The sequence below is a fragment of the Saccoglossus kowalevskii genome, chromosome 14, assembly GCF_978046115.1.
Source record: "Saccoglossus kowalevskii chromosome 14, keSacKowa6.1, whole genome shotgun sequence".
NCBI classification, from domain to species: Eukaryota; Metazoa; Hemichordata; class Enteropneusta; family Harrimaniidae; genus Saccoglossus; species Saccoglossus kowalevskii.
The window spans coordinates 24,543,147-24,567,287 of record NC_140654.1 but is presented as its reverse complement, the minus strand read 5'-3'; the positions used below and the strand labels follow the sequence as shown (position 1 = coordinate 24,567,287).

General features: G+C 37.8%; 1 protein-coding gene across 1 annotated transcript in view; it reads right to left on the bottom strand.

Annotated features, from left to right (window-relative positions):
- Window positions 1-24,141, bottom strand: part of LOC100376783 (arrestin domain-containing protein 3-like) — a 37,206-nt gene that overhangs the window by 5,598 nt on the left and 7,467 nt on the right. The window contains exons 2-3 of the mRNA XM_002737346.4: window positions 4,278-4,498; window positions 3,580-3,682 (exon numbers count right to left, since the gene is read on the bottom strand). Of these exons, the coding sequence (XP_002737392.3) occupies window positions 3,580-3,682; window positions 4,278-4,498 (324 nt within the window). The remainder of the gene's footprint in view (window positions 1-3,579; window positions 3,683-4,277; window positions 4,499-24,141) is intronic.

Sequence of the window (24,141 nt, the reverse complement as noted above, 5' to 3'; positions counted from 1 at the left end):
ATCCAAATCAAATGCTGGAGTTATTCATTATTCGTAGTATCCGCTCTGTAATTAAAAAGGCGTGTGTATCGTGTACAGAGCTGTATAACGTCATCAGCGAAGTGTAACGTGTCAGCGTGATGTAATTGAAACCAGAGCGGTTCAAGGCGTTACACTTTATTTCACATCGCAGTAATCTACAGAATTCATTGAGTGTCGCCGCGAGAAAGACATAGCAGCCTATATAATTAGTATGGAAATTTTATATTTGAAAAATAATATTTTATCTTTTTTGTTTGCTCTGTGTAGAATGGCAAACGAAAATGCAGGGAACCGTCATAAGTCGAGTGATCGTAGAAGCAAAAATATTGTGTTTCCAACGTTTGTTTATTCTTAAATTTGTTATCTCTGACGAGAAAGTGTGTTGTTTGTCATTACATCTCACTTTAAAGCGGGAGGGTCGTCACCTGCGCACGCGCGGGAATTGAGTCCCAAGCGAGGACAACAACACACGCTAAAAACGCAAAGGCTCATGGGTAAACGCTTATTTGTAAACAATGACACGCTATGGCCACAAAATGGATGGAATATGAGTTCTTGACCAAAATATGATTCGCCTATGACGCGTATAAGTTTGATGCCTTCCAATCATTCTTCAATTTCAAAAATTCGGTTTCGATTATAGTAAGTGTTTTTTTAGAGTCTCAGATTGGTCTTCCACGAACGATTGGTGGCGCTAGTTATTGTAGTATAATGGCTGTCATTAAAATGATCTACCACGACTATGCCCTGAATATTCAAAGAACTGGTGTGGTTAAGAAAAGCTCAGCCGACAAAGGGCACATCTGTACTTAGCACCCAGTGGCGTTAAAGATGTAATATTGGAAATGGGATGTACGGTGCTATTGCGGACATACGCATTTTTGAAAGTATATATAGCAATATACTCATGCATATACTCTGTATGTATCAAGTTTACCAGAATGTTATGCACATCATTCGATATGTCAAATATCGACGCTGCTAGCGGCATCATTCGAAATACAACGCTGCATTTACAATACCAGGTGTCAACAGTAACATCCCTCGCTCACTTGATATCATATGTATAATATTATCGTAGTTACCATAGAAACACTGACGTCAGATATATGACTTTTGTAAAGCGCATTAACTGTTCAGCTTGTATGGTGTTTGCGACAAGCAGTCGCCATGATGGTTACAGAAAAATGATAAAATAAATGTGACGTCCGCGTCAATTGTAGTTGATATTCCGCTTCTATTTTAATGTTCCAAAATTGCTCCTCGAAACATTTTCTGATCTAGTTTCACTTTGTTTGACATTATCTGATTAAGTTCCGGCAACACTTTGGGACATCGCCATTTTGAATTTCGTCAACAAGAGAGCAACAACACAGGAAAACCACATTTTAAAAGAAATGTTCTCCGTCGTGAGAGGAAGCTTTTCTGGCAATCTGATGAGAATACATGTATGAAAGATGTGTCACCCACTAGATCCGATTAACTGGGAGCTAAGAACTAAGAAAGCTGATGAAATCCGAAATATGTTTTTTTAAATCGCCGCAGTGGTTTCGCAGCTCGCGTATAAATTCCGTGTAAACAAGCAATGTGTTTTACACGCGATGTATGTGTGACATGGGACCCATACTGATCACGACGCGTTCCAACCACAGTGCCGCTGTAAAGTTGGTTAACTATTTGAGGATACCGTTGGTGCTCGCGTAATAATAACAAAATAATGTGAAAATATCTAGTATAGTACAAAATGAAATATATTAGATTATACACACCGAGAAATGTTGTATGTTGTGTGTATCGTTTACCAACTACGAATCAGCCTACACGCTGCTTACGTAAGCATACTAATATTTCGTGCACCTGAAATCTACTTATGGCTTATCGACGGCCATGAAGTCGATGAGGCTGTGTTAAGATATTGTTTAGCTATAATGCATCATATTTTAAATCACCACCATTGGTCACGAAACGCCACGCCACGTGTCTCATAAAGATTCCAGTAAAAACAGTCTTCCCAATGAAATTAATTGAAGTCCAATAATTTAACCGTATAATTTAAAAGAAAACAAAAAATAACGCGTTGTTTGAAAACAGAAGATGTTCACAGTTGATGTTAGCACAGATATGTGTGGAAAAGGTATAATCAAAGTCGTATGATTTTTTTTAATAACGAACAATAACTTCGATAGCGTTAAACGATATTTATTGCACCATTTACTTGCCATATACGACGGTCTTAGCAATACACGACGAATATGGTGCTTAAAATTAAACTCTCTGAGTAACTGTGGACACAGTCACTCTACTAGGAGAGTGACTGTGCTGTGGATAACTGTTATTATTCAGGTTAATGGAGCTGATCAAATAAAGAAGACAGCGTAACCTCGTGACCTTATAAGCCTAATTTTTTTGAGATCGATTGTATGTATAAATCAAGATGATATCATGTTTCGTTTTATCATATTACATAAATACAATGATCTCGGATTTTTCATCAATTTTAGTTACATTTTTTGTTGGCACTCCGCAATGAAAAAATATACCCCGAGGGAAACGGGAATTGCAAAGAGTAATAAACGTTTATTGTCCGTCACTGCAATATAACAAGTTTCGTTTACTGAGTAATAACCCAGGACTGCATAAATGTCGACATTCCCATAGGTTCCAGTCATTGTCGTAATTGTATAGCCAAGGCTTACACTAATAATAAACGTATAAGGTATAGTTTTTCATCACACAAATAGATTACTATGTGGTTCTTTTATGGACACGTTTCAGCTGATGTTTCATTCGGAACAATGGGACAGTGAACCCAATGGTGTTTTGATATATGTATCTATATATCACCTAGACAGGTATATTAAATTGAAGTCACACTCTGAATTCTCAAATACAGTGTTTGAGGTTCAATCGCAGCTCATTGCGGTGCAACACGTTTGTGGATACTTGTTTCGGCTTTCAAGTCCCCGGCAGCGCGGGCGTTTTCAAAGCACAGAAGAAACCTTTAACGCCATGTAGCGGTTATTCTCTTCCATCATAAATCGTTTCCAGAATGACAGGTTTTGGTGGAATAGTAGTAATAAAGTGATTATAATTTATGTATGTAATAGTAATCGTGTTTACATTTGTGGTTCTACATTGTATGCGGGCGGTTCACCGTGTTACCAAAATCTACGCAACCGTTGTTGTTGGGGAACAAATGACAAGCTCGGAGATCAAAACAGTCAATTCGAATCAGATCGTAAGCTGCATAATACGACATTCTGTAATTGCTTGAGGTCGAATCAAGCAAACAAAAGACAAGCACTATATATATTTAGTAGGGGAGATTAATTATTTCGATGCACAGTCTGGAGTCTAAGCCGTTTTTTCTCAGCAATATGTACTTAGGAGAAGTGTGCATGCGGATGTTAATTTCACAAACCAGAATTGTACGAAAAGTACCACATTTTTCCAATATATACGATTACTGCATAGAGTAATTACCAGCTTGGGCATCGCAATACATTTGTCACTGTGAAAACACGCTAAACAATGACGCATGCGCAGTTCACCACTCACCTATACAGTAGCCCTGTTTATTCGTACTAACTTCAAGGGATATTAGGTCGGATTTGCATAGAAAGCTGCACACTGTCGTCTCTAGTGTTTCGCTTGATTTTCTCTGTAATTATGAAACAAGCAAAAAAAGAACAATTTTGAATACTAATAGGCACATCGTGAGGGGATACTAGTAATGATAGAAATCATGAACGTGTTTCTCCGTAATTAAAAAAGTGCAGGGAAACCGTGCCATCAAATTGGCAACAACACTTTCCATGGCACAACTACCAAAACCATGCAGTAAAATAGAAAGTGATAGTAGTGAAGCCTTGAAAGAATCCATGTTCAGAGGTATTATGTTCTTGTAATGTGCTTAGCTAGGAAAATTTGGATACTAACAACAATTAACACAAACGATTTTAATAATGGGGAAATGCAAGAAAACGAAGCTGATGAGAAATGCACTACTCCTCCCTTCACTTGGAATTTTGTACTCAAACTACAAGATTGTGAAAGGACAGTGTCCGGTGATATTATTGACTTGACTACTAAGTTATGGCAACTTAAACCACACAATTTTCTATTGAGTGGTCATCATCTGCGGGGGAATAACCGCCAACAAGGCTAGGACACCTGCAGACAGTTCCAGAAACTGAAAAGGGATAGTTCCAGAAAGACCAAACAGCACAGACCAGTTATCAACATCAGACACTTACGGCTAATCTATTCACGTTGTGTTCATGGGTTTCGAGAACAGTGAAACATCGTTTAGTAGTGGGTTTACTCATCCATGGTCGGTCCATAACAGCCTTAACCCAGTACCTGACGTGTCCGTATTCTCCTTCGTACGACGTCGGTAGTTTACACGTGGGTAGCTGGAATGAGAATGGAAATTCGTGCTTGCCTTCCGTGATCTCGTTTGCTACGATATCAGCACCTGTCAAACAAGAACAGGCATATATACGTATGAAGTCAACATTCAGTGTGTGTGTGTTTATTCCAATGTCATGGACAAACAAGAATAGTAGCATACGTGCTCTTCTGATACAAGGTAAAACTAATATGTTAAAAGCAATAAAGGATGCCTAGGTGTTCTATATTGTGGTTTAGTCATTAATTTATTTTCTATAAGATGCAATGACTAGTTAGTTAAGTTAAAATAAGGTACGTTTATATATCAAAGTATTGGGAAAATCACAGTGCGCATGTTCAAGATTTGATATGTATGTAAGTTACGTTTAGTTGTGTTGTACATTTTGGTCAGTTTGACTCGAAGCATATATATATATATATATATATATATATATATATATATATATATATATATATATATATATATATATATATATATATATATATATATACAAGGTACAAGGTAAAATTTGATACATCGACAATAACTGTCATCAAAGAAACTGGATTTCTGATTGTTCTGACCTTTACATGTTGGTATTGAATAACCAATCAGATATAGCTTAAGCTTGTCTGTAAACAATGACACGATATGGCCATCTTACGCATGCGCAGGTGACGAATCCCGCACTTTAAACTCATTCTCAGGCTGTTACTCGTTCTAACCATGGAAGGTAAGTGCGTGGAGTGACTTCGACTGAACTAATTTCTGTCTGATTGATGTGCGAGTGCTTCACGGAATGAAAGATGTCTGACGAGCCAATCCAATCGTATAGATGGTGGTTTGGAATGCTTTCAAATAAAAACAATTAGGTTACTAATGCTTATACGTATATTTATAAATATAAACATGGGTTTGTTCAAGTTGATTTCAGTGTCTACAATAAATATCATGGGCAGATTCGGACTGCAAACACAATGGAATTTGTATCACTAGCTTCATAAGAGTCTATGCAATATAGGACACCGTAATACTCTCGGTACAACAAATCCGTTCAAATCCAATGTAATGATTTGAGGCTATGACGTTTAGTTTAGTTATTTGCATAATGATATTGATACATTGTATGGAACATCTCGTGAGTATTTAGACTCAGTTCCAGACCTAGCAGTTGAGCAATAAACACCTTGGCTACATGTGCTCCTCTCCAATGTGTTATTCTCCTCCCGGATCTGGTGACCAATACTCACTTGGTTCACTCTACCTTGAGAAGTCTGTTCTCAGTTTACATATCATGGTATTGGTGGGGTGTTAAGTCAAAATAATGACAAAGGAGAAGAACATCCCATAGTATACATCAGTAGGAAGTTGTTGCCTCGTGAAATGAATTATGCGACTATCGAGAAGGAATGTTTGGCCATTGTTTTGGCAGTGGAAGCATTATATCCATATTTGTATGATACAGCATTTACTGTTCAGAGTGACCATCATCCTTTAAAATGGTTGAATCAATTGCGCGAACGGAATCGTAGACTGATGCGTTGGAGTCTGACCCTGCAAGGGTACCAGATAAATTTCCAACATAAAAAAGGGGTCGAAAATGGCAATGCAGATGGCTTGTCAAGAGCATGGCAGTCAGATGTGGGTTGACTTCCCAAATTAATTGTCAGCAGTTGTATGAGTGAAGTATGAGTAAAAAAATGATGAGTGTTGTGTGCGGCTTGGTGCTTCACCTATCACCTAAATATCATGTGCTAGATATTAAGTTTATCCAGGTACTGCAGCACAGTCATATTTTAGAATTGTTTGCTGGTGTTTATGGTTATGTATTTAACTTGTTATTATTGAGTTCTAAGTATTTTGAAGTGTATTTCAAAGTTTTTAAAACAGCTTTCATCCTCTATAAGGGGAAAGGAATGTAATGATTTGAGGCTATGACGTTTAGTTTAGTTATTTGCATAATGATATTGATACATTGTATGGAACATCTCGTGAGTATTTAGACTCAGTTCCAGACCTAGCAGTTGAACAATAAACACCTTGGCTACAAGTGCTCCTCTCCAATGTACTGTGTTATTCTCCTCCCGGATCTGGTGACCAATACTCACTTGGTTCACTCTACCTTGAGAAGTCTGTTCTCAGTTTACATCCAAATTTATAAAAATCAGAGGCAATTAACTTCAATCAGCCAATCAACAATGACAATGCGTAACGATGTCAATTGAAAACGTTCGAATTTGATTAAATCTATCAATAGAAATCTTTCGTTTCAGTTTGAATTTTTTCTTATTTATAAACATTTATAACGCTGAAGGGAACCGGTTTGTCGTGCATTACAACACACATTATTATGCTCCACTCGTATCCACTTATATGCCCACGAATTGGGAACGCTTGGAATGAGACAATTAGGCAAAAGTGGGAATATTCAGACTGCCTTAAATGGCACTAACGTCTGTGCATATCAAGCATTTCACAATACCACTCATTGTACAAACATGTATGTAATAAATATAGCTAGAATAAGCAATTTACCAGTAAAGTACACCGTCACCTTAAAGCGGAGGGATCGTTGCCTGCGCATGCGCGGGATTTCAATCCCAAGCGACGATAACAACGCACATTAAAACGTAAAGGTTGACACATGTTTGTAAATAGCGACACGCTATGGCCGTCTACCGCGCGGCACAGGTCACGACCCCCCCCCCCCCCGCTTTAATAATACAATGCGTATATTTAAGCTCAGACTCGTCTGAGGTTTAAGGTAGAACGCAACACACATGAATAAAATATTGTCATTTTCTTTTTTAAATATTTTTTTCTCTCTCTGTTTTAGTGCATTCTATTGTTGTTTCCTGCGACAGGGATATATCTCCAAATTTGTTGATGTCTACAATATTTAAACAATTACAATATTCTAGCGGGTGTTTACATTGTGGTCTATGCAAATCGCTGCTATATGGCATTTTATGCCATTTGTTGTTGTGGTGGTCTCTTAGGTATAGTTGTAAAATATATGTGCTATCACAACAGACTGATATCGTGTGACGATTTTATTCTTCGTTTTAATTTAATTAATTTAGGTTCGTTTGCACCATTACATTCATAGGCAAAGCAACGTCAGATGAAAACTGGAGGGAAACATTGATTGAAGAAAACGATACAAATTGAATGTTGACAGAAAAGTATATCTTAGTGTTGGTCTTAGTATCGATGCGAACACATTTGCACCACTATAAGCATAGACCTTAAAAGACAGTAATGCTATGTCGGTATATTAATTCCCTTGCCTATTTGCATTATGATTCCGCTACAAAACAGACGTACAACTGAAATATGATGAATGCAACATCCGAGTTGAACAGACGTAAAATTCAATTTCTCTCACAGTGGATGGTAAATTAAAAAAGGAATTCCTGCCATGGGGTCGTGTGTGATTTCCTGGTACGCTATGCTATATAATATTGAAGAGAACAAAAAAATGGCACCTTCAATTCACATCAGACATGAAGGTACCCATAATCTAGATTTCGATACAGACACGTTTGGGTTCACCTACAGACACGTGACATACTGATGAAAACATTACAATTAAGCCGTTGTTAAATTAGTAAATTTAGTATACATGTATGAGAGAAATAACATTTGCAACCACTTTTATTGTCTCACTACCGAAACGAATAACGGACGTCTATTTTTGATATGAAGGCACAATACAATAAACAATGTTAGAACTTGAAAAACAGGGGTATTTTATACGTAGAGCCAATGAGTCACGTGACCAGGTTTTTTTTTGGGGGGGGAGATGATTTGCCTAGTTTTTAAAATCAAATAGCAAACAGAAATCCCAGAAACAGAAATTCCAATTCCAAAACTATTTAACTACGCTATAGCATTGGCAATGTTAGACAATTCAATTTCAAAACCGATTGGCGTGAAACCGGAAGGGATTTGTACTCAAGGATCTTGTTCAAATTGCTTAGATAACAATCTAGTAACTCGTGGTAGATTCAATATTAAATAATCGTTAAACTAACGAGATGTCAAAGAAAGCTTAGAAAGAACTCCGGTGTGCTGAGAGTAGTAGAGACACAGTAAAAATCAAAATTAAAATGAAAACTAATTATGAAAATCAGAAAATTAAAATAAACAGATTTGAGTGTGAAACTAATAAGGTCAGCGCAATGTAACAGACCATCTATGTACCAAGTTTCATTGAAATGTGATCAAAATCAAAACAATATTAATTATCATGCTAATTAGGGAATTAATATGAACAGATTTTAACCCAAAACTGATCATATTTGTACATTGTCCTAGAGCATCTTTGTACAAAGTTTCATTGAAATGTGATGATTAGTACTTGGGATATCAGTGATATCAGTGCACGCGTACTTTCCCGTTTTTTTTGGAAGTGTTCCGGGTTCCATAACGTTATTGCATATTATGAATAAGTAATAGCAATGAATATGCTATTCCTTTTTCGGACTACGATTTTAAAAAAGAAAATTAAAAAGTTGCCACGGCTGGGCCAGTCTAACCATAGACCTTAAAGCGGGAGTGTTGTCACCTGCGCACGCGCGGAAATTGAGTCCCAAGCGACAACAACACACGCTAAAAAACGCAAAGGCTCATGGGTAGACGCTTGTTTGTAAACAGTGACACGTTATGGCCATCTGACGCATCGTGACGACTCCCCCGCTTTAAATTATCGAAGGTCTGTGCTGACACCCGTATTGAACACGACGCGGCACGGCGACTGTGGCTCTTTGAGAAAAGCGTCTCCTAGGAAACTTCTACAATAATTAGCATATAAACATCGGTGTACTTGCACTTGAAACCCTAACAAAATTGACATATTGACGAGGCATTATTGGGAACATTCTGTATTTAATCGTACTTGCAGGGTGTCACGCGATGATATATACACAATAGGTTGTAATATACGGCGCAGTAAACTAAGAACATTGTTTCCACTGCAGACAAAGAACTATTCCGGTGATGAAATATGTATATGTACTTTGTGCTAATAGTACGTGACAGTAACTCAACGTGGAGACGCGTCAATAAAACGTATTTTACTTTAGTGCTGCGCATGCGCTTAAATGTAATCAATTAAATTCACAATAGAATGCAAAATAAAATGAATTTACATAAACTAAACACAGCGTGAAAATGAGGGATCAGGAATGTAACTATGCTATAAAAGCGTTGTCACAAATCCACAAGTTAAGCCTTTCTTCGAGAAAAAAAAGTGTTTCCAACAAGGGTACATGGCAAACACAATCAAGAAAGAAATTCAATACTTTATTACAGCGCGGTGGTCGTCGCGCAGCGCGTGTTCGAATTTCATGTACGTCGCTATGAGTCCCATATCGAACAAATCATCCACCAAACTGAGAAAGTTACCCACCAAACTGTGCAGGTTACCCACCGAACCGTGCAAGCACAGTCAGCTCGCGCACACGTGATAATAAAATAAATACGATATTTACTATATGGGGGCCGCCATCTTGAATGACGCATAAAACTAAATAAGAGACAAGTTGTGAAACGCGTTTTTCAGATTCCTACAAATCAGGACAAATATACCAATCTTTCACAAAAATACGGTCCGTTGGGGTTATATTAAGCCAACCGATAACAAAATTCGGCCGAATTCGTCGTTTTTGTGTGGAAAAATCCCTTGCATACGAACACCTAATTACGCGAAGAACCTAGAACACTAAGCCGGAGTATTTGAAACCGAAATTGTCATCTAAGCGTTAGGCCGTCGCTGATTGGCTGCTGTGCTGGAATGCCAATTTTTAGTTTCAAAATTGTCATCTAAGCGTTAGGCCGTCGCTGATTGGCTGCTGTGCTGGACGAGAGGGAACAGCAAATGCCTAACGCTTCTCACGGATCAGTTATCTCTATAGCGAAGGATTCCGATAATCAATATTTCAACAGATTTTTTTTCAATAATTGAACGAAATGAGAAAAAAAAATTGATACGATTAGAACAAATTACTGCAAGGCACGATAAAACTCAATAGCGGTCCATGTATCCTGTGACCAATAAATATTGATATGGGGTATTGTTTCGATACGAGATATCAGGTGTAATCTACAAATTACCAGCTCGTAGTTCAGGCACGAATTTAATAAATATTTCGCCGCTTTGAAATTAATCCAACTGTTCTCCTCAATAAGTCAATATCACGTGTTGCCATTTACTGCCGGTTGCCATGGTTACATTAATCTGTTGCAACACCATAATCACGGGCATCTGAGACGCTTATTTTGTCGGGTATTAAATTATTCAAATTCAGTCTTTGCTCTCACGTAAGGTGATACTGCGACTGCTACGTCATTCATTGCATCACCCGGAGCTACTCTAACAAACCATTCATGAAATCATATGGAGATTCCACGTCCAAACTCACAGCAACGGTATTATGTGAATACTATCGAAGTTGAACAGAAAACTAAGAAATTGATCTGAGCGCAAAATGTGTTTATTTATGTGGAATACCCCTATTTGACGCATCAGATATACACGGTTTTCCTTTTCCCTTGATTATCAATTCTGTTTGGGTTAAAAAAATAAATCAATTGTTACAGACACCGAATTGAAATTATGAAAATGCCTAGCAAATATCGACTATCCGCCGTGGTAACGACTTAAGCATATCTGCAATCAGTCTTATTCAATTTAGTATATTTCAGTGCCCCCGTGCTCGGTGATAAGAACCTTTGGCATAAATCAACAATGTACGTGAGAAGTCTATTTTTAGCAGAAAATCGAATCTATACTGTGAACAAACTGGCTATACCCTCGAAACGAATACAGTGACTGAAAATTACATAATTATTCCGAGATTTTCACCAATTTTTTGGACACGTCGTGAAAATATGAAAAGGTGAGTAGGTTCGTCTGTGCCATTTGGTGATTGTCAACCATGAAGCGAGTGAAAACATGAAAAAGACGATTTTTCCAAATATTAATATATCTATCAGGTTGGTATATGGATGATAAACGAAAAACAGGTATATTTTACACAATAGCGAAGATTACCAAAATTTAAAAAACTATTGCTTGTTTTTTTTTATTTTCTAGAAAGCCTATTGATCGGAAGAATATCTGGTTTCCCTACCCCTACCCCTTTACCGGTGAGCGCAGGGTGCATTCCAGGTTCATGACCCAATTGTAATATCATCACATACTTCCTGTGCACGTCGACGTCACTACGTGGAAATAGGTTCATTTCCGTTTAATATAGCCTAATATACGGTTAATCAGGTTGCGAGTTGTTTCCAGTTATGTTTCTACTCAAAGTATAATAGCATAAAGGTCAATATTCATTTGTGTCAATTGTCAGGGCTATTTGTAGAAGATTTCAACTTCACTACATGTCAAGTGTGTTTTCGCAAGAATTTTCACTCATATTTTGAATATATAATAGTTTGTATTCATGTTGTGTTTTGCTTTCAAACCTAGTTGGAGCCACACTTTCCCTGAAATGTAAAAAAAGGTGTGATTTATTTCAAATTTCAGATTAGTGTACATGTAGTGCGCTTTCATTTGAGTTTAGTCCTATCGATTTGGATCTAAACCGCGAAAGGGCGGATAACAGTGCGAAAGAGACGGGCAATGTACGAACTAAGTGACCAGGGTGACTTTAGACAAACCGAACAATAACCCGTTAGATTAGGTGCCTTAGGCGCATCGATTAACATAATTCAATGTTAATTTAGGAATACTTTCACGGGGTCTGTAACTGGGCTGTCAAGAAGATGTCCACGGTGGGTGACATAGCTAAGCACACGGAACAAACTCCATATCACAAATATCAAACCGCCGGAAAATGTCAATCACACATATCCGCACTTAAATGCGATGTGAGCTGTGTGCCGACATGTAGTCTCGGCTATAAGTCGCTATGACAATAATTCTGAAAACTATAAACTATTTGTAACAGTGAACGCGATGGCAGCGGAGAATTCAGAACCATTGGGAGGGGGCGATACCATTCTCCTTACCAGAGTTTCTCAGTTGCGGCTACTAACACCGAAAGTATCTCTGCCACCACACACCGCCATTTTGTGGTGAGAAGCCACAAGATTTTTAACACGCGTATTCTTGGCGTGTTTTTGTTATAAGAGGGATCTCGTGCTGTTGAATTCTTATTACTGGTATACAAGTTTTAAAATATTTTATCAATAGCTGATAATGATTTTTTCGTATACGCACTGTAGAGGGTGAAACAGTTCTGTTATAATTTACAAAAGAAGCTGACCGTCATGTCGATTGCCAGGCGAAGGAATATAAACAAACGAAATCACTTCGTAGTATTGACGACTAAATCGTGCTACTGACACACCGTTTGTGCTACGAAATGGAAAAACTGAGCCTATCACTTTGAAAATAGTCAGAATCTATAAACAACGCGTACGCTTTCGTCAGGCTCGACAATCGAACACCTGCATGGCATTTTTTTTTTTTTTTGGTGGGCGTCCTCAAAATAGTACCACTGCCGTGTGACGCATCGACCAAACAACGACGAGCATAAGATCTCGTGGTGTCAGAGATATATTCGTAGACATAGATCTTTGCGTGGGACAGTTTTGTATTCGTATTTCATAGTGACGTCACGCAATGGAAGCCAATTGTGAGTTGTTGCGACTCGTTACAAAGCGATTTACGAGTTTCTATAATGGGTCTTTTCGTTGCCATAAAACATGTTATTGCTACGATGCCTTCTGTGATGAGTATCGTGACCAAAGTATTCACACTTAATTTCCTTTAAATTGATGTATTGTGATTAAAATCTACTACTGCAGATACTGACCACAGGGCTGACTACTGACGATATTGTGATGTCAGCTCGGATGTGCAGCGGCCATCTTTGTTTGGTTGAAACTTATGGAAATGTCGGATTCAATGCATTATGCGCATACACATTTGAAAACATGTGGATCTTTAGAATCACGTACTAATAACTTATTTCATCTAAAACATCGTACGGTTCCTTTTTATTTGACTAATCAATGTAAACATTGAATTTTTGTAACACGACTTTTAACACGCGTTTATCTAATTTATGATTAAAAAAGTATAAATACTCTGGTAAAAATTCAAATATCAACCATACCCATGACATTTAACTGGCAGATTTGTATGGTATAAGCTATTTACGCCGATTGAAAGTGAATTTATGATTGTATTCATGACGATATTGAATGTTGTACTTGGAAACGTGTTCATTATTGCAATTCCGCAAAAAAAGCGTGTGTCAGCGTGAAAACTAAACCACAATTGACACTACATACTTAATTAAAGTTCAACCTCATGTAGACTATAAATGAACGTGTGTACGATTTGTGTTTGCCAATCAGGGAATGGGACTTGAAAGCGGAAGTGGACAATGATTCAAGTGCTACATCATACCGTGGTGTCGGTCTGCACTCCTCGTCTTGTCGTTGCAATCACATAATTTTGCCATTATTACAACAACCACGTCGCGTCGCGTCATATAGGCGGGTGTGTGGCGGGCTTAAGAAAAAACAACAACACATTGTTTTGAGTAACAGGTGATGCATTAATAACCGGGCTTATTACGTTTAGATACCGTAACACCCTTTCACGCCGATCTCTGTTACACAACGCAGCCAGACACTGCCCTCGGATCTGGCTGTACAGATGGTGAAAGTAACGAGGCAGCATTAATTACAACAATTAGTACTGAGAAATAATTGAAAACTCATAGTAGCTGCTTAGCACAGAAATAGCACCGAATGTACATGAACAGTAAATAGTTAAATCATATCAACTTAACATTACAGCGTTCGCAACTGCGTGCGCATGGAATTAAAAGTACATGCCAGTAATTTAATGCGCATGCGCGCTTACGTAGTGTGTTATTTCCAGCTAGTCAAAGAAATACTGTTCGTTTAAAATATTTAAAATATAAGTGCAATGGCGATATCACAAAGTTTATGTAATACAGATAGACAATTACTCTGTGGCCGAACACATAAACCGCGCCTTTCTGATGGAAGGGCAGGGTTTCACATAATCGTTTTTAATCTGCCTTCTAGTGTCCATAAAAATCACGTTTTTGTCAGAATTATTGTATTCTAATGACGAACGATTACACAACCACTTCCATCTACGCCATTTTACGTCACGGAAACGTTTCGGCGCTAGAGGGCGCGAGAAAAAGGATGTTATTGGCCATTGTCAGACTATCACAGCGTTTTGCGGTAACTCTTACTCAAGATCAAATAATAGTGTTTCGTTGTCGAAACCAGTTGTAAATCAAACCTAACAACGTCACCACGTCCGAAGAGAAAAAGGTGACATGGTCATACCCACGGATCGGGCTCGCATGGACTATATATATATATATAGACACAGTGATGATGAAATAAATACGATCTTGACTATATGGAACCGCCATCTTGAATACGGCATGAAACTAAATAAAGAGACAAGTTGTGAAACGCGTTTTTCAGATTTCTACAAATCAGGGGAAAAAAACAATCTTTCACAGAAAAACGATCCGTTGGAGGTAATATTAAGTCAATTCGGCCGAATTCGTTGTTTTTGTGTGGAAGAATCCCCTTGTATACGAACACTTAATTACACAAACAACATAGAACGTTTTTCTGGGGTATTTGAAATCAAAAATTGTCAGTCCAACTCAGCAGCCAATCGGCGACGGCCTTACAGTTAGTTACATGTGCATTACAAATTTGATGTAAGAATATCTCAACGCCATATTCAGGGTTTCCAGGGTTTAGAAATTGAACTATACAAAGAAAAAATCAAGTTCAAAATCAAATTATTTGATTGTTGAGACAAACGTTCAGTCCACGTCTGTCTATTACGCAATACGCGAGATTTCGCGGGAAAAGCCGGGGAAAATCACACATTGTATGTATGTAATTAACCATTGCTTCATATAACAATGAAAAGACAAATATCTCAAGATTTTTCAAACGTTTAGGAACAATATAGAATTATAAAAAAAAGATATAATGTAATAGTACTGTAACGCAAGAATCAATTTTAATTTAATTCATTATTCATTGAAACCGCTTTAATGTGTTCATAGCAATTTAAATTAATTTATTTAGTTAGTTAGTTTGACAAGATGATGTGAACCTATAACCTGATATGTATGATCACCATACAAACTTTTAAAACTTGATATCCAAAATGGCCGGCCGGTCGCCATTTTGTTCAGATCTTCAAATAAAGAAAATACATCTGTAAGACAAGGTGTATTGTCTTTGTGTAATTTGTAAAAAAGCCTAGATCAGCCATTAAGGCATCACTCTGAACAGCCGGACAGATGGACATGACCCAAATTAATACTCCACGGTTTCGGAATTTGTCCGAAACGGGAACTAAAAAAGTTTAACATACTTGACGGAAAATTCTAGACAGATTCTAAAATAATATTGTCACTACTGTGTGCGCTAAGCGCACTTGTCAAAAAGTGATAATTAGCTTATAGTATGCTAGGCACGATCCATGTTTATAAGTCAAGGGAATAAGATTTAATACCAAGGTGACCCCACGTTTGTTATCAGTGCAACAACTGCCACTCATATTAAGCTTAGAATTACCATATTTTTTTTACGTTTTATATAAAACTACAGTATTAATGTTGCTATGGATACAAATGTTATAAATACTACATATGCATTTACTGGTACGTTGGATGTCAATACTGCGTGAAGTCATAGCACGGACACGGAACTGGCGATTGCATTTCACATATGCCACATTACGTCACGATATATGGAACAATATCATTAAAGAGTGGTGGTCGTCGAGCGAAGCATGCGCGAGATGTTCCCACAATTCTGGGCGCGATGTGCACTAATTGGCGAGTTTATTGGGGGGGGGGTATGTTCGGCTAATGACGCGACAAACGGTTTGAATGGTGCTGTCCAAAGGCACCTTTAATATTGACCGAATTGCATTGTGTTCCGCTCATCGAATTGGATACCGGGATTGGAAGCGAAAACAGACGCCGTGATCTCGTTGAGAGCGATAGAGCAACGTGAATTGCCTCTCACTCCCCGGGGGATAATGCCCACGAGTTCTCCCGCCATCACATCCACTGCTCCTCTTACCTATTGAATCGGTAGTGGGGAAAATGGAGCTATATGTGGCGGGGGCATAAACAAAATCCTTTTTCTGGACCAAATTTGCAGAGATATTAAATCAGTCAGGTGATAAATGTCACTTTTTGTGAAAAAAACAATTACTTTTCATATATTCTGTTCTCAGCAGTTGAGCTTTAATTTCAGTTTGTGAAAACTATACAATTACTGTTATATTTAAAAATTAACATTACTCATTTTTGAGCCTTCAACATTTATTGATATGTCCCTCTATTAAACTGGATACTACTAAAAATAATTCTATAAAACTCTTCGAATAGAAACACTTATTTTTAAACTGGAAATTACTATTATAGGTATTACATTCATTCCCTAATGTACAAACAAAAACATTACCGTCATATACCACTACATTATATTCATTAATTTTACGCAGAAAAAAAATAATCGCCACTGTAGAAATTTCAAAACAGTTATTTATAATTTCTTTTCTACTTGACACAGTCCGTTGGCATGCACGCATTATGTGCCAGCACACCTTGTGTTTATTACTGTTTTGATAACCGCGTAGCACTAATCATGGATTTGTGAACAGAAAATATCTGTATATAAACAGAATGTGATAAATAAATAGACAAGGAGATAAGTAAATGTTATTTTAACAACAGTAAAGGTTGCACGTGTGCACCATGCACGCACTGGGCACTTTACGGTACATGCGTACACGCGACAACAGACAAACCAATGTATAAAAGGGGTCAAAACTACCTTGTGATATAAAATTCGGATTATATGCATTTTACTAACGAGTGTGAGTAAAAAGGAAATGAAAAATGCTAATGACGAAGAAAAGTGGATAGCCACGACAAATGGAGCATGCACCGTGCAGGTATAACGTCTTGGCGTTATTTCTAATTATAATAGTGTAATGTGGCTCAAAGGGGAATTTCGGGGATTACTCGCTTCTGCAGTGTAGGGATACCATAATACCTTATAACGGAACACTGAAATCATTCACACACCCATGTAGTAAGACACAGTCAGTTTCTGGAGTTGAGCTTCGATGTTCTTTAATATTAAGACACGTGAGACACCCCTTGCTAGGTTATCGCAACCTTCTGTCAAGACCTGCACCTGGTATGACGTCCCAACGTCCCCCCGATTCCATTTCCACCCTCCCCATTTAAGCGTTGGCGAGAAGTCAGTTCACACCTGCTGGCACATAAATTCACACTACGTGGACAAATTGTGATGCCACGCCTGCTTCCGTTTTCGCAGTGTGGTGTTAAAATGCCAGCATGATGCAAACATGACAATAGAATCTGCACGTGGGACAAGCGGAGAATCCCGATAGTACCGTTCTCGGGCTATGTATATATTGCAATCAACTAGTTGTTCAGTATCATAACAATCTGTTGGAATTGGAAATGCCTGCTAAGCCGTTAATATGGATCAGTGAATTTATATTACCCCCAATCGTCGTTCAAGGTAGATCGACCCCTCGCTAAAAAAAAAGTACAATTATGGTCAAATTACGACTCTTTTCAATTTAAAAAAATAATAATTAATTTCAGCAACTTACGTCGTCTTGAACTTAAAATAATCACCAAAATGCGAATTTGTCAATTAAAATGTAGTCAACTATATGTCATCAAATCCTTAACACGCTGACAGTGTATGTCAAACTAGTTCGGCTTTACATTCATACAAGCTATCACGTTAAACACACGAATCACCATAGAACACTTATTCCTCTGTCTACTAATTCAGAATTAGAGAAATATTAGAGAGAAAAAAACTTAGAGAAACAATCAGTAAATTTGTAAATACAACACTAGTGTGTAACGTGTAAATGGTTACTATTCAAATAACTTTTCACAATCAACAATCAAAAACTCTCTAAACACAGCATAACTATCATGAAAGCGTTGGTTACGTAACTGAATGCCTAGAAATGTTGTAGAAGGATGTAACAGCTTAGATACTAATAGTATCTAATATAAATGATCGGTGATACACTCCTCGTTGGAATGGAATGGCCCAGGAAACAGATCAGCTTGATAGCTCCGTATTAGATGACAATAGGAACTTTTGGGGCTAATCTGCACTGGCTCGGAAGGTTGTAAATGATTAGCTAGTTTGAATTTGCATAACAATACTGACAATGAACGTGCATTCAACGCCACAAGTTTTTTTGTTTTTTTAGCCAATCTGAATTCATCTTCCGAGCCAGTGCAGATCAGCCGAACTTTTGTGTACTCCTTGTGTATACGGCTGTCAGGGAAATTTGAATACAGAATGTGTGCACCTGGACATACCTATATTAGATTGGTCAGATGCTGGAAATTTGGCAATATTTAAAATTGGGAACGGTATCAGTCCAAACGATTCATTCGTACATTGTTTACATTTTTTATATAAGCCCTATGCTACTGTACGAGCTCTAAATCTTTGAGAACTAACTTACACTCACAGGGTTCTAGTCCGACTCGTTTTCCCGCTAGGATTGGAACTATATGCGGTGAGACTTGAATAATATTGGTCTTTAGACTGTTCCCTGTATAAACCGTTGACAATTAGTATACGATAAGTTGCGTTTGTTGATTCACACTGACTATTCTAGAGTCACCAGTTGTTGCCTGTTGGATGTATAATATGCTAGTATAAGTATAATTAGTGCTAAAACGCGTTTAAAATGCGTTGTATACGTGAAATTCGAACACGCTCTGTGGGCGACTGTAGACGCTTCAAGAGGCCAAACACGTGACATCCGCCACTCTCGCTGTGCAAATTTCCTTGATTAAACTATTGTTCTCATCTGTCGTGGCATATTGTTGTTTGCAAGTAAAATTGTGTCCCACTCGAATCAAAAGAGCTGCGCGCAAATCTGGGAAGCATTCACACAAAGGCATTCAGTGATGTGACTTGTACACGCGTTCTTATTGGTCGAATGGTTTCAACCTTCGTTTGGAGTTTTATTACAATTTATAAAAAATGAAATACATCGCAAATATCTACCACGGGCTGTGGAAAGGCACCATGGCAAATAGGGCGTTGCTTTACTTTGCAATGGTCCTGACATTAGATTTAAAACGGAGGGGACCGAGTCGTCACCTGCGCACGCGATGATAATAACACCGCTAAGAACGCAAAGGCTCGTGGGTAGACGCTTGTTTGTAAACAATGACACCCTTTGGCCACCTGACCCATGCGTAGGTGACGAGGTGACGACTCGGACCCTCCCGTTTTAAATCTAATGTCAGGATAATTGCAAAGTAAAGCAACGCTCTATTTGCCATGGTGCCCGCTTTAAACAAACTTGCATAAATGTGACAGGTGAAACAACAATTTAAAATAGCTACCAAAGATTTATTTTATTATTACTCATGCACTTTTAATTATTGGCGAATATTCGTGTTGTTCAAACTCGCCACAATTGAGATTACAGACATCGAGTTATGAACATCGAGTTACGAAAACATCGAGTTACAAAAATGACCACGCACATCTTTTGGAAACCACACTCACTTTTGTGAAACCACTCTCAATTCAGTCATGCATTCAAAACATGGTAAATTGCTGATAAACGCGGCCGTGTAGAGAACACTAACCTTTCTGTGAACAACCGTGACACGCTTTACGAATTCCAACAAAGCATTGCGCCACGTACACTTGTCGGAAACAATATTTCACAATCAATTACAGTAATGGCGTTGTTTCTTTCAATTTAATCACTATTTTACCATATGCTTGAACGGCACTGGGATGTATCATGTGTTGACCCGATATGAATACACGACTACAGCAACCCACACGTTTAACTGTTGACTCACCAAGTAACAGGTGAAACGAAAATAAATAAAATAAAAACATCGGGATATTTCTATCCAATGATCGATATCGCATGTGTAATGAACACAGTATAGTAGTCGTTTGATGAAATAATGAATTACATGTACGTACTGGCAATTCAAGGCCCATGCGCATTGGTGTCGTCGATTATTTCAAATATCAGTTTGTTATAACGAACACAGCACTGAAAAAATACTACTCAACACATTTTATCAATATTATCACAAGTGGTGAAACAAGCTAGTCTAATTAAATATTCAAACAAATATTTCGTTCTTTTTTTAAAAAACACAAGACTTTGAACCAACACCCGGTTGGTTGCATACTAATGATATAATGTTTAATAACCAATTCTGTCATTGAAAAAAAAATACTTCACAATCTATCCACGGAAGGAACTATGTTTGATGAAATAAAAACATTCCGTTAAAGTAACCGTGTGATGTTGAATGGCGCGAGTAATTGTTTTTATTAGCTTGACGGGGAAAATGTGTATGTTCACTTACCCGGGCTGCACTTTGATTATTTGATTTTGTCTTAATGTCGTGATAGGTCACGTCGGCATACAAATTATTCCAAATGGCTAACCCCGTAATATATTAGTACATCCGTAATCCCGAGGTGTGAAAAGTGTGGACGTTTTTGATTAATGAAAAAGAAAGTCTCGCACCGCACACGTTTGTATATATGAATAAATATCGTTTATTATTTGACAAGAGCAGTTGCGTAGTATACGTATATATTAGTATGGTATACGTTAGTACCACGTTGACGAAAGTATCAAAAATGTGTAATTAAAGAGTAATTAGCTGCAATTTTTTACAATATGTTTTATATTAATAAATGTTTATAATACTAAGTCAACATTATGATGCGTTGTAGCGCCAAACACGTAATGATATGGTAGGTATTATGGCATATATTATGGTAATAACATGTAAATGGTACGATTCGTTTTTGGTCAACCAACAATTAAAGCGGGAGAGTGGTCCCCTGCGCATGCGGCAAACGTCCATAGCGTGTCGTTGTTTACAAATAAGAACATACCCATGAGCCTTTGCGTTTTTGTTATCGTCGCTTGGGACTCTCGCGCATTCTACTCGCAAGCGTATTATGAACATTCTAACAGCGTTGTGTCGTCACCGGAAGCGCTGTCGCAGCACAAACCTGTGTCATATGCCGCCTTACTAGCCGATTTTGGCTAAAATTCCGCTCCGCCGCCTCTTTACAACAGTGTTTATACGCGGAACTTGATATTGCTTTTTACAATTTGGGTTGCCTTTGAATCACATATTTTAGTGAAATATTGTTTATAGAGTAAAATATTATTGTCATACATAATTCAATCTTTGAAACAACAGAAAATAACACATAATAACGATAATCAAATTTGTGTTTGAAGTTCGAAAGTAGTTGCGTTATTTCCGGTTTCAACTAGTTCGAAAATAGAACGTCCATTCGTCCTTGAGCGCAATAAAATCACGCGTAGAACTCCATCCGAACCAGACTCTAGCAGCGTAAACTTATTGCAATTTGCGCAATTTGGGCCCAGTTTGTTCTTACAAGTTTTCTAAGTTTCATTTATCATTATTTAGTAAACAGACCTATGAAACGATTTAATATTTCTGTAAAATACGTGCCAACCGACGACTGACTTCGAAACGTTCTAAATTTCGAACAAACTCTCGGCACACCTTGCGCGATATGCGTCAGATCGGTGTAGAAGACGCCGAACTGCAGCGTCAATGTTCTAACAGTTAAAGAGGTAGGGTCGACACCTGCGCAGGCGTAGGAATTGAGTCCCAAGCGATGATAACAACACACTACTAAGAACGCAAAGGCTCATCGGTAGACGCTTTTTTCTAAGCAATGGCAAGCTATAGCCACTTGACACATTCGCATGTGACGACACCCCGCTTTAACCTCATGTTTGGTACCACATAGACCATTTTGATTCTGTATTAATTAAATAGATTGAAAATATGAAAAAAATACAATGTAAACAGATCATGTGCCTTTAATATTCGTAAATGTGTGATTTACACAATGTGGGATTTACTTAGAGCATGCCGCTAAATGCTTATTTGTGTGGGAATGATACACCTGGTATTTATTATGAAAATGACAAAGTAAACATAGGCTGTTATATAAATGTCAATCCGAAGTGTCCAGTCGCCAAAATAAATTCTATTAGAAGTCTGTCGCTCTCAATAATTAACCTACCTATAATAATCAACAAGAAGTTGAGGGTGCTGACCGTAATAGTAACACAAAACTAAAAGTGCTGGCATTCTGTCATTCTGTCATAAATGGTATTGCATTATTTGAAACGTTAGTGACAATCTGATATTGAAAACAGATGGTTCATACGGTGCTAATTTTAATTCCGGATTAATAACGTTCTGGGTATAAGATCGTAGGATCACGGAAATTTGAAAATAATTAACCAATGTTGTAATACAGGGACAGTGTCAAAAGTACGCTACAACTCAAACTATGCAAAACACGTCATATGTTGAGTTTATCAAGAGTACCTATGCATGTGATGAAGTGTTATTAACAATTTAAACATTATCCCCGGTCGGAGGTCGGGAATGGGAAATTGTATAGTATCAATAATTGACCACCAGTCGGGGCCACTATAACATTTATGTCATGGTTCTCAGTCCCGTAGGTAGACGGAGATTGTGTTGCAGTTTTGTGTATTATCCCGGGCTGGTGGGGGGTACAAATGACTGGTCTATAATGAATACAATTAATGAGCCAAAGATGGGGTAAACCAAATATCAAAATGAGTTTTTGACCATTTACGCAACTTCACGATCAAGGTTTCTAGGGACAAACTAAACGCCACAGTCGTAATTCAGCGCGCGTTAAAATGTCATTTCCTTAGAAACATCGTATGATACACGCGTTGTATATGTTGCATGATATCCACTAGACGCAGCGCGGCGACTAAAGATACAATTTTCGATATTGTTCGATAAGTACAACATATCACATAGAATTATGATATCATTAACCATTAGTGTTTTTTTTTTGTGTTTTTGAAGCATATATCGCCTTATTTGTTTGACATTTAGACATTAACATACACGTGCGCGGAATATTGTGTTGCATAATAACAATCGGAACACGTGTGTATTATTGACTATTAATTGTGCGTACTTTCAGTTGACGTAAATCACGACAGCTCCGAAGAACATTAATTCAAAAATACAAGTAAAACGTGTTATTATTCTTCTACCCGGTGAAGGTCGTCTTATATATTTATTCCGATAGTCTGAAGCTAAATAGATTGAAGACAGAGGTATAAATAATCTAATTTAACAAATGGACTACAGCAACAGTGAATTCAAGCATTGTCTTCAACACTTAATCAGGCACGTCTTCCTAACCATTCCAACATGACTAATGGGCCCATTGGGTTTAGTCTTTTAAGCACTAGTGGCAATCATAACGATGAATTATTACTTAACAGCTTTCATTCCGTAATCGCATGTATTGGCACATGTTGTTCGTTAGCACATTTAGTAGTTCGTTGTTTAAATGCGTTCGGCGCCGATGAAGACTAACTAGTCTCATGACTTAACGCCGCGGACGGCTAGATAAGGATAACGATAGATCATAACCACATTCGATCTGTACAGACTGAGCATGACGCAGAGTCGTGTACCGTGTTGTATAATTCAAGTTGCGTATTTGTCACAGTAGGGTTACAAGTTTCAAGGATATTCGACATAGTTTCTCTTTTG